This window comes from Drosophila innubila (genome assembly GCF_004354385.1).
Source record: "Drosophila innubila isolate TH190305 chromosome 2R unlocalized genomic scaffold, UK_Dinn_1.0 1_C_2R, whole genome shotgun sequence".
Lineage (NCBI taxonomy): Eukaryota > Metazoa > Arthropoda > Insecta > Diptera > Drosophilidae > Drosophila > Drosophila innubila.
Genome location: NW_022995374.1, coordinates 21,385,481 through 21,397,869, shown reverse-complemented (window position 1 = coordinate 21,397,869; position 12,389 = coordinate 21,385,481). Strand labels below are relative to the sequence as shown.

At 38.5% G+C, this 12,389-nt stretch overlaps 2 protein-coding genes across 2 annotated transcripts; one reads left to right on the top strand and one right to left on the bottom strand.

Annotated features, from left to right (window-relative positions):
* Positions 1-614: 614 nt before the first annotated feature.
* LOC117783774 (atrial natriuretic peptide receptor 1) lies at positions 615-8,650 on the bottom strand. The gene is made up of 13 exons (XM_034621319.1): positions 8,347-8,650; positions 8,171-8,282; positions 7,702-7,867; positions 7,305-7,382; positions 6,367-6,643; positions 5,685-6,240; positions 5,508-5,623; positions 5,372-5,450; positions 2,301-2,944; positions 1,913-2,243; positions 1,505-1,844; positions 1,174-1,447; positions 615-1,116 (listed from the first exon to the last, which is right to left on the bottom strand). The coding sequence occupies exons 1-13, from the start codon at positions 8,648-8,650 to the stop codon at positions 896-898; spliced, it is 3,498 nt and encodes a 1,165-aa protein (XP_034477210.1). The 3' UTR covers positions 615-895.
* A 1,934-nt stretch (positions 8,651-10,584) lies between these two features.
* Positions 10,585-11,774, top strand: LOC117784920 (proteasome subunit alpha type-4). The gene is made up of 3 exons (XM_034622772.1): positions 10,585-10,706; positions 10,831-11,036; positions 11,095-11,774. Exons 1-3 carry the CDS (start codon positions 10,704-10,706, stop codon positions 11,672-11,674), a joined length of 789 nt encoding a protein of 262 aa, XP_034478663.1. The 5' UTR covers positions 10,585-10,703; the 3' UTR covers positions 11,675-11,774.
* The last annotated feature ends 615 nt before the right edge of the window (positions 11,775-12,389 follow it).

The window sequence follows — 12,389 nt, the reverse complement described above, 5'->3', positions numbered from 1 at the left end:
GAACTCTCTGAGAAAACACACTTTTAAAAAACACATACAATGCGCAGGGATGCGAGTCAACCCCTTTGAAGGAAGCTGGCACATCCCTATGCTACATTGATCCTTTTATATATTTACATAAACATTAAAGAAAACCTGAATAATTACATTAAAAGCTGTTCTGTTCTGAACTCTGAATCTCTTCCACGTTTTTATCAGCTCAGAAAAAATAAACATTTTGATTAAATTCAAATTCTAGTAAGAAATTTGTACATTCCTTTGAAAGCTTTTATTGTAATAAGAAAAAATAGTATGCGTTTCATCGAAAGAATTGTTGAAAAATCTGATTTAAATAATTTATTTTTGATTTGTATGCACAACATTCACATTAACACATATTCAAACATGTAACATTAACGGGAATAAAAATTCCTCGCAAACTTCATATCAAAAAAAACTTGGCCGAAATTTTTTCGTTTTATAAGAAGTTTGGCAGGAATTTTTATTTCCGGGTCAGGCATTTTTATGGAAATTTGTATTACCAAATTGAGTCTGTACTCAAACTCTTTTTTAATCCACCAAAAACTGAACAGAATGTAATAATTTTCCGCGAATTGCAATCGAAAATTGAATTCGGAACAGGCTTGAGCGCGTAGAATTAGAATACGCTGAAATTTTTTGACATATTACACAATACATTTACAATTATTATTATTATATAATAATGCTGTCTCAATTGAGCTCAATTTTGTTTCAGAATAATTTCTTCAAAATGTATGCACAACATTTTTTTACACATATCACAATTAGTGTCAATTTAGGGTTTCCTCTGTTTAAAATGCTGACTTTATAGAAAAAGTTCTAGGAATATTTGTACTTTGGATAATTTTTGGTGATGGCTTAATTATAAGTCCGTTTATTTTCCCATGCCGGCGAATAGCAGAGGAAATGGCACCTCATCGTTGTTTAGGAGTGGAGGAGTGGGTGCACGGGCCTCGGCTTCGGTGGTGCTGTTTAGCCAGAAGGTGGTTACGGTGCCTTTGCCCTTGAGCTCCACATCGCCACGCTGTTCCAATTGAAATGTACCAAACTTGTCCAAGATAGCTTTGGTGGCTGATGAAACATGGATTTTTCCAGCTGTGAAATAAATATCTTTAGAGCATTCGTCTCATGGGCATTTAAAAATTGACTTACGTAATCCTGTGGTCTCCAAACGGGAGGCAGTGTTAACCGTGTCCCCAAATAGACAATAATGCGGCATCTTTTTGCCCACGACGCCGGCACAGACGGATCCCGAGTGCATGCCAATGCGTATTTGTATCTTATAGTCAGGCTTGTGTCTTAGGTTGAAGGAGTAGACCGCCTGGAGTATGTCCAGTGCCATGAGCGCAATCTCCCGAGCGTGCTTATCGCCATTGGGTTCTGGCAGACCAGACACCACCAGGTAAGCATCCCCAATTGTTTCCACCTGAGAGAAAACCCATGTCGTTGGGAGGAAATGGAAAGGAATCAATGGAATACTCACCTTGTAGACATCATAGAAGCCAATTATGCGATCGAATGTGCTATAGAGATCGTTGAGAAAGTTGACCACTTCCATGGGAGTGCTGCGGGCGCAGAGTTCGGTGAATCCCACAATATCGCTAAAGTAGATGGTCACACTGCTAAACTCCTCCGGCTCCACAAGATCTCCAGCCATTAGTTGCTGGGCGACAGGACGGGGAAGGATCTGATACAGCAGCTCCTCTGTTCGTTGCTTCTCCAAGCTGAGCTGCCTGGTCTTCTCCTCCACGAGGCTCTCCAAGTTATTGGCGTAATGCTCCATGCGATTCAACAAATCATCCATTAGATTCTCGCAAAAGCCTCTAATAAAAATCAAAAATTAAAAAAAAATGTTTAAGTTGATGGAAAATGCTTGGAAAAACTGACTCACTTCATGATCGTGCGTATGTTGCTTCTAATTATGGAAAATGCTGGACGCTCCTCCTGGTTGTCGGCCCAGCACTTTTCCATCAGAACCAACAGATCAGGTGGACATTCCCTCTCCCGAATCAGGGGACGAAAGGGGGGATATTCACACTGACGCACCTTGTGCAGAATCGTGTGTACGTCCATGCCCTGTTGACGTGCCTCTTGGTAGGGGCCACCTCGATTGACAATCTCCTCCAGTATAACGCCGAAGGAATAGACGTCTCCACGTTGTGTTGCCGGGCAGCCGGGAATCGAAGTCATCGGAAGTAATTCTGGCGCAATCCACAGCAATTCTGCAAGATCAACTTGATAGAGATCTTTTGAGGATCATCTAAGCCATTTCGACTTACTGGTATAATAATTCTGGTCGCGCACAAAGTCTGTGGGAGTAGTGAGTGTATTTAGGCCAAAGTCCGAGATCTTCAGGACGAAGCGTCCATCGATGAGGCAGTTGCAGGATCGTAGTTTCCCATGGGCAACGACATCGCTATTGTGCAGATAGCTCATGCCCTTGACAATGTCATGGACTAGGGACATGCGAAAGTTCCAGTCCAGCTCAATGGCCTCGTTCTCCAGCACATCCTTCAGACTGCCCCGGGAGCAGTACTCTGTGAGTATGAGCACTGTGGGGCGTGGCAAATCGATGCAGGCGCCCACAAAACGCACTGTGTTCTCATGGCTCACATCCCTCGCCTGCTTGATCTCCCAGAGCAGGGTCGAGGTCACCTCCACCTTCTTCACATTCACCTTCTTGATGGCCACTCGCTCGCCCTTGAATTGGCCAATTGTAGTGTACACCTGGGGAGGCAACGACGCGAAACTCGCTATGGAGGCGCGTCCTGAGTGTATTCCGAACTGCTGCAGGGAAATATTCTCCACATCGAGACGCTGCAATCCTCCCTTGGATCCGAACATTCCGCCCATTTCGATCAGCACATCATCAGGACGTACCCGCCAGGACATGTTGTGCAGCTCCTTGCTGAGCTTCATTTGCCTGAAGGAGTAGGAAGATAAGTTAATTTCCTACTTAGTTATTTCCCTACACTCATAACAAACTTTTTCTAAAATCAAGATTTTGGTCTCAAAACTAAAAATTGTGGTCTACAAAACAGAACATAAAATTCTTTAATTTAAAAAAAAAATCTTGGTTTTAAGACCATTTTAAATAAGACCAAGCTCGTTTTTCAAGAATAAATGTTCTTAAAATTAAAATCAAAAAATTAAAAATGATTTTTAAATTTATCATTTTTTTAGTTTTGATTTACACGTATATACATTTTATTCAGTCTGTGTAATTTTATAATCCCACAAAAAAAACCTCTAAACGAGGTAAAAGTCTAGTGACGAAAGCAATTTCTAGACCCAAAATTTCTGATATCCAATTTTGTGACGAACAAAATTCAGTTTAATCTAAAAATTTTAAATAAAATATAAATTAATATAAAAAACGAAAATTGCCATTGTGCACTGTGAGTAAAAGGGTGATCTTCTTTGTACATAAAAATAACTTTTGCGCAGTGCCGAATGCCAATTTTCGTTTTTTTATATTAATTATATTTTATTAAAAATTTTAGATTAAACTGAATTTTGTTCGTCACAAAATGAATATCAAAATTTTGTCTAAAATTGCTTCACTAGACTTTACCTCGTTTAGTTTTTTGGATATCAAAATTTTGCAATTGCTTTTGCTTTTGACATTGTAACTTTATCATTAATGCAAGCAAATAGTAAAATATAAAAATTTAGTTGTTGAACGTATTTCATATTTAAAAAATTTTTTTTCTTTAATTATAAAGAAAAACTAGCGGGCTCCGCCCCCTGCTCGCTTTGCTCGCGTTGCTACAGCCGAGCATACTCTACTGTCGGAGACCCCGAATTTACTATGAAAAAAAAAAAGTTTTTCATACTAAGACTTGAATTTCACCCGATCGGTCCTATGACAGCTATATGATATAGTGGTTCCGATTAGAACCAACTTTGTTCAGGATATATAAGTCTTAAATAAATGCATATTCTATTAGTTTGGTTACGATATCTAGTAAAACAAAAAAGTTTTTCATACTAAGACTTAATATTGGACCGATCGGTCCTATGACAGCTATATGATATAGTGGTCCGATTTGAACCAACTTTGGTCAGGATATATAAAACCAAGATAAATGCATATTGTATTAGTTTAGTTAAGATTTCTCATTAAACAAAAAAGTTTTTCACACTAAAACCTAATTTTGACCCGATCGGTCCTATGACAGCTATATGATATAGTGGTCCGATTTGAACCAACTTTGGTCAGAATATATAAAACCAAGTTAAATGCATATTGTATCATTTTGGTTGAGATATCTCATAAAACCAAAAAGTTTTTCGTACTAAAACGTGATTTTCGACCGATAGAAAAATGTATTTATTCACTTAACAGGTAATATCTTCCGAACCCCTCAACCAAAATTTATGTTTCATATACCAAAAAACGCGAAATTGTACGTATTACATTATATTAAAATTTAACAAAAATCGTTAGAGCCGTTTTGTCAGAAATCGCCAAAATGTAAGCTAAAAAACTTTATTTCACCTGTAAAATGTTACCTGAGTACTTTAGAAAAAAACTGTTGAGGTTTCAATTTTGGCGGGATTTAGCGTTTTCCCGCTAAGCTAGCGGGAAATTGAAAAAGTCGTAGAACAAAAATTTCTAGATTTTTGAAAAGGAATCAATCCCCATCATTACATTTAAGCTTCTTTAGCGCTTTGATGCAAACAGACAAACAGACAAACAGACAAAAAGACAAACAGACAAACAAACTGACTTTTCATTTCATTTTGAGAAGTCCACTAAAATTTTCAAATTTATTTATCTTTTGAACCAGTTATCGGATTTGGGTGATTGAGGTATCAATCGACGCGTATTTTTAATTAGAATTTTTAAAAAATAATAAATTTTTACCAAAAAGCCCCAACGGCCCCATAAGCTGCAATTATCAAAATTTTTCCCCTCCCACTTACACCCCCGTATCTCATGACCTAGGTTGGTTAGAAAAAGTTTTAGTACGCCATTTTGTAAGCTAGAACTAAACCTGTCGATCGGTATATAACTCGATCTGATCGGACAGTCGTAGCAAATTTTCCAACTTAGCTGTATATATAGTTAATCGCCTTTCGCACCCTTCGTGCTGCTTTCGTCACTAACGCGAACTGCCGTCCGCAGTGATCCTAACCAGAGCGCCACGGGTGCACTACTTCTTTCATATGAAATATTTCATATTTATACTTTCCTAACAACTTAGTATATTTATTCTTGTATTAAGAACTTTGATTTTCTTGATTAATATTCCTAGTATTAGAATATGGTCTTAAAATGTTTTTATTTAAGAACCAGATATTAAAGATGAATGCTCTTGACTTGAGAAGTCAATCTTCGACTTACTTTTGCAGCAGACAGATGACCAAAAGGACGAGTCCCAAAAACAAAGCCAGTCCGAAAATGGAGTACATGATTATAGTCTCTGAAGGAAATAATGATCATTAAGATTTAATGAGCTACAGATAAGCCAAGAACTCACCATTTCCATGACAACCTGGAGCGTTGCCCAAGAAGCCACAAGGTGGAATATCTGGAGGGGGCTCTTCTCGTCCGCCTGGCCAATGGATTTTCTTTCCATGAGCAGCGGCATATTTCCTGTTTAAATAAAAACATGGTATGACAACCAGTTTTAGAATCTGTCGATATCTGTATATACTTATGAAGGCCATAATAATGTGCCACAACGGAGAATTTGCCATTGATGGGATCCAAATCGAGAATGGAGTAGTCAGCATCACGATCTCCATTGTCATCTATCCGAACATGGCCAGTAATGCCATGGAATGTGCGATTCCACATGCGCCGTGTGATGTTGACTCCATCCCGAATGTCACCTCCCTCGGTCAGAGTCTCGTTAAGGGCCATGCCGAGCAGATAGACACCGTCGTAGAATGCCCCAATGAAGAAGTTCACCTCCTCTCCCTCGCCAAATGTGTAGTTGTATTCGGAGAGCGCATTCTCCCTCACATTGTCCGCAAAGTCCTGAAAGGTGGGACTAGTCGGCTGCAGGAGCGAGACACGTAACAGAGCCTCGTATGCCTTACGGGCACGCATATCGTTCTCATCCCCCAACTCCCAGTCTTTGTCGCCCCAGTAGGCGCTCTGGAAGATCTCCACGTCCAGGAAGACCCACTCACCGTTTGTCATGCCCAAACTATGCGCTGCCAGCATGAATTTGCGTACGAGAATACCGCGAACAGATAATATAACGACTAAAGAGTATGGGAAGTAAATAGAAAAAAATTTATTTAAGGTCGAATAAAACTTATTTAAAATTAAACGTAAAAAACTTTTAAAATCTTGCCAAATTCTCAAAGTATATTGTATAATATCAATACCTCGCGCATACATGCTCGCATCCTTCAGATAGTTTTCGTATTTCTCCTCCTCATTGCCATTCAGTTCCCGCACAAAGCTCAATAGTCCCTCCTGACGCAATCCATACTCCAGATTCTTGCCAACAGTCAGTGAGAACAGCTCCGATCTGTCCACCAACAGTGCCACATGTTTCCAATTAAATTGACGGAAAACGCTGGCAAAGACCAACTTGAGACGACACTGACAATAGGACATACGCGTTAATGTCGGATACTTGGATTTATCTTTGAACATGCCCTGCAATAGATGAAGTATCTTTATAATTCCGTTACGTATTTGGCAGCACTGTTTTTGCATTCCACACAAATAGAAAGTCATACTTTAAGGATCGCCTAAAAATTACATGAAAGTATAAGAAAGTTTAAACAACATTATTCTATTCTGTGAAAACTACTCTCTATCTTCCTTAGTATGTGCAGTGTATACCTTAGTCGCCTTCTTTCAACTAATGTGTAATTGTTTGTTTTATTTATATTTTGTTTTGGTTTATTAGCGTAGCTGGCAACACTCGTTGTGAATTGTAGACAAAAATAAAGAGCATACTTTTAGGATGCTCGTTAAATTACATAAGAGTAATTGAAAGTTTATTCAGCATTATTGCATCCTGTCATAAACAATTTTTGATCTTCCTTAGTATGCGGAGTTATTTCTCAGTCGTCTCTACGACTGTTCTTTTGTTGTTTGTTTTGTTAACATTTTGCTACTTTATAAAGGCGGTGCGTTTCTTCTAACAAAAAAAGAATAGCATACTTTTAGGAGTGTCTTAAAACTACAATAAGTATAAAACAATTTGAATATTTTAGTCTTATTTCTATCTTATTTGTATGGGCAGTAGTTTCGACTGGTGTGTGCTTGTTTGTTTTGTTTATTTTGGCAATAATATACTTATCCGACTTACCGTACTCTCGTTCTTCCACTTATGAATTCTGCCGAGCATGCCAGAAGTAACGGTTAGTTCGCCCTCAGATGAAGGTGGCTTTAAAAAACGCCGTTGAAATATGTTGAAATAATATATCAGTATTCAAATAACAGTTTCGATTTCAATGAACTCTTGCGAACGATTAAGCTGCTCAAATTCAAGTTAAATTGTAAATGTTAAGGAAGCAAGTGAACGCGGTGAAAAGAAATGTGATTCTTAGGAACAATGGGATTAGTTGTCTCTTTTGCCTCAAGCAGAGCACATAATTGAAAACCACGTGCTGTGCTGTTCCTACGGTTGGGGATTGTGTACAAACCATGGAGGTCACGAGGTACGTGTCCGTTTTCCCGCGCTTTAGCTGATGTTTTACACTCACCTGATCACCCATTCCTGTAATAATGGGCGTGTTCCAGTATGCGGCCAATCGAGCAACCGGTTCCAGGGCAAAGGCGCACGCGGGTCCAATAAATGCGATGACATCGTCCTTGAAATGCATGTCCGCTGCGAGTCCTGGCGCCTTAGCTCCCGAGCACGATGGGTAACTGTCACGGTTGCAAATAGGATAATCGGTTAAGACTAGTTGAGACAAACAATTTGTGCAAAACACGCTTTAAATGCATTACACCCCACCGCAGGATAAGACTGGGCATGGGAATGGGAATGAAGATGGGACGGCTTAGGCTCAGAGAGCTCAAGAATGCGGCAATGAAATTCGAGTAATTAACTGACTCGTGCAGCACGCAACAAGTGAGAGATGAAAAGGAAGGGAGGGAATGTAGGAAAAATTCAAGAAATTAAAGCACAGCTTCGATTCACACAAAAGGACAAATTATCCCTGAACTTACCTTGCCTTCTTTTTGACCAGTCTAATGTTATGGAGGCTCAGAAAGCGTTTGTTAATCTCATCCAAAGCTAAGTCTACAGCTGGTCCACAGCGTTCCAGGTCAAAAGGTGAATCTAAGACATGTCACCGAGAGTAAGACACTGTTCCTAGTTCCCCACATCTAAAAAGTTCACTTACCCAAATGGGATGCCATTAAAACACCCACATTATAGACACGCATCTCACTAATGTCAATTTCGCTAAAAGCTACAGTGAGATTTTTGGACTCTTTCATACGGTCAAACACCTTGATATCCGAGCTGTCATTGTGGTGACCATTAAAGTTTCCATTACTGGATCGAGCTTGATGACTTGTGCTTTCAATGGCGATCTCTCTGCCCTCCCAGGACTTAATATCGACACGTTTGCCACCTTGATGCAAACTAAATCCCCTTGAAACAATCAGCAAACTGACAATCAGGCTAATATTGATCAGTAACATTTTCTACAAATTGAATGAGAAACCAACACGATTTGCTTATTATCCAAATGCATTTTCAAATATAATACGCAGTAAATTTTATATAGCATACTTTTCGGCATAGACAAATAAAATGTAGCTGACTTACTTCTGTTGAATAAATTAGAAAGTGAAAAATTTTTAAATTAAAACAAAATAATAATTAAAATATTAATGCAATGCTTCAGCATGAAAATGAGAAATTAATTTAAATTGTAATTACAATAAAAATTAAGGCGCACAAAAACATTCTTAAAGCTCTTTCAAGAAACTGTTGAAAGTTAATTTAAATAATTAAACAACACACAACATTTTATGTACAGGGGTGCTACAGAAATCGAAACCAACCGAAAATCTCAAAAAAATGTATGGAGATTTGAGAGATTTTCGGTTGGATTCGCTTTCTGTGGCACCCCTGATAGAACGATTCACTTTAATTCTGATTTGCTTAACTTCTGTAAAGGGATAATTTTTAAAGTCAAGCAAGAAATTATAATTAAAAATCAACAAATCAACATGGAAATGGAAAATTAATTCAAATTCTAAATACGATGATAATTGAATTTGTTGTTGCTTAAAGCACTTCCAAAAATTGATCAAAGCTTTACTAAATAGATGCACAAACCACTAAAAGTCGCATTCACTTCCTATATATCTTTAATGTCTTTAAAGTTCACTTTAAAATTTCAATTTTAAATTACAAGAAAACAGATTGTAGAAAATACACCTAACATCGGAAGCCGCGATTATTGAATGAGCCAGAGTCGAGTGTCGGACCTCTTTTATAAGGAGGACGCTGTTCGGCAAAAGGATTCGCGATGAGAAGGCATCGACACGAATGCGACAGCCAATGGCAAGCATTCGCTTGAGTGAATCGTCTAAATCGGATGAAAAGGCGCCTCGTGGAGCCGAATTTGAAGCCGGCACCGTCAATTAAAATGCGAATGTCTAAGGTTAGGCGAACAATGTCAACGGCAAGGCAGAACATAATCGCTTTCCTTACAGTGCGTCTGCTTTCACTTGTTGCCATTACAATCTGACTTTGTTTTCCCTCTAGTTCTTTTTGTTGTTGTTGTAATGCTCCATTTGAATTTAAACTGTTTGCCAGTCTGTTTCATTCTTGAAAAGGAGCAACAGTCTACTGCGAGCATGTCGCGTGCCGCTATCAATTATTTCATCTCCATATCTCACTCTCTCTGTCTCTTGACAGGACAGCGAATTGGGGTGTAAGAAGGATTTGTCTTGTTGTTTATGCCAACAAACAATAACAGTGTCTGCTTGAACTGAGTTAATGGGCCAATGGCAGTTAAATTCCCTAGGACTGCATACAACTTTAAAGATGTCAAAAGGCAAACAGAGAAAATGTACAACTTGTTGTTTAGCATTTTTTACTTATAATCTATAATTAATTTACTGTAAAATTTGTATACAATTGTTAATATTTAATATTCTCAAAAACAGTAAGATATATATTTTTCAATCTTACTTTATTAAAACATTTGTTTGCTTTATTTTTCAACATCGCTCACTTACCAGTTTTAGGTTTCAGTCCCATTGCATATAAGAAAAAAAACATTACTTAAATTTGAAAACTTTAAATTTCGATATAATGCACAGGTGAATCAACCGTCTAAATTTATATCGGTATATCGCACATACACCATATATTGACCGTCCGCCACAATCTGTCACTGTCTTTTTTCTGTGAACGAAGGCTGCCACACGTTTCAAAAATATTTCTGTCAACTTTTGTTTGTCTTGGGAAACATAAATACGTCACCTTAAATAGCTAAAATGGCATCAAAGTTGTGGCTTAGAAATTTAGAAACATTCAAGGCTGCCAGACGTTCAAATTAACTGTAATTGTTTCTGCCAGGTGGCAGCTTTAAATGGCAACTCTGTTTGGCAATGACAAAACTAAAAAAATTAATGACAACTCTGTTCGGCAATGACAAGTAAATTTGCAGGGAACAACACTCGAAGCCGCATATCGCTTAATTTTCTAATAAATTGTTAGCATTGAAATTGATACAAAATGGTAAGTAGAATATAGCCATCAACTAATATACTGACACATTTAATTTATATTAAAAAAACACACGCTCGTGCATTTGAAATTTACTTAATCACCATTGCATTTATTTTCATTGCTTTTTTTTCAGGCGCGTCGCTATGATTCCCGTACTACGATTTTCTCGCCTGAGGGACGTCTTTACCAGGTGGAGTACGCAATGGAAGCCATATCCCATGCTGGCACATGTCTTGGTATTTTGGCCGAAGATGGAATTGTGCTTGCAGCCGAATGCCGCAGCACAAATAAGTTGCTAGACAACGCCATTCCATCAGAAAAGATTTACCGGCTGAATGAGTAAGTGTAATCAATGGCAAAAATTAGTTTCTGCTTAACTTATACACCGCATTTGTAGAAACATGGTGTGCTCAGTGGCGGGCATTACGTCTGATGCGAATGTGTTAACCTCTGAGCTGCGTTTGATAGCACAACGCTACCAGTTCAGCTACGGCGAGGTGATTCCATGTGAGCAACTCGTCTCCCACTTGTGCGATGTGAAGCAGGCGTATACTCAGTATGGTGGCAAGCGTCCATTCGGCGTCTCTTTGCTCTACATGGGCTGGGACAGCAAGTACGGCTACCAGCTGTATCAGTCGGATCCTAGCGGCAACTATGGTGGCTGGAAGGCCACTTGCATTGGCAACAACTTTGGTGCCGCCATCTCGATGCTGAAGCAGGAGCTGTCAGATAAAGAAAACATTAAGCTAGAGGAAGCCAAGGATTTGGCCGTCAAAGTTCTTAGCAAAACTTTGGATACCACAAAGTTAACTCCAGAGAAGGTTGAAATGGCCACCCTTCAGCGTATAAACAATACCACAGTGTACAGTGTGCTCGAGAAACCCGATGTGGAGAAACTGATTGAGAAGTACAATAAGTTGGAGGCTGAAGCAGAGGCCGCCAAGAAGGAGAAGCAAGCTCAGCAGTCGAAATCCTAAGCAGCCAGTTAGCATGCAAAAATCTATAATTATAATGATGGCAACCTGCGTTAATTTTGTACATGTATGAAATAAAATTTCAAAATTGGGGTAAAGAAAATCTATGTGAAGTCACAAACAACGTTTTTCCGCAAACAGACCAAAGGTGGCGCTGCGATTTCATTAACGTTGCTGAATTAACATTTTTGGTAGTGCTTCTGCAAAATTCAATTAACTAACAGTTTGATGAATATTTAAAATTCGAAATTAGATCACATAAAGGTTAACATGTAAATAAGGCTTGAAGCTCGTCACTTAAAAGGGGAGAAAAGTTACAGATTTAATTCTAAAAAAATATATCAAAAAACTGACAAAAGGTAAAGGTACTTTTTCCAAGTTGACATTTTACCTAAAATGGTACGACTTGCCAGATCGGAAAATGTTGAAGATTGGAGCCTTTTGGCCCAAACAGTGTTTCCACACCACAGTGCTGCCAACGTTTTAGAGGAAAAATTGGCTTTTCTGACTGAAAAACATCTAAATTTATTTTTTGTGAAGTTTTAGAAAATACATTAATATCAAAACATAACTGAAAATATTTTTCAAATAGTCAGACTTCCGGCTAATAGCTATTTTCAAAGTTTTCTATCCAACGAACTTTGAAAATAGCCAGATCTTGCTATAAAATAGCTAAGTTGGCAACAATGGACCTCCCTGCCAATTCAAGCAAGTTGGC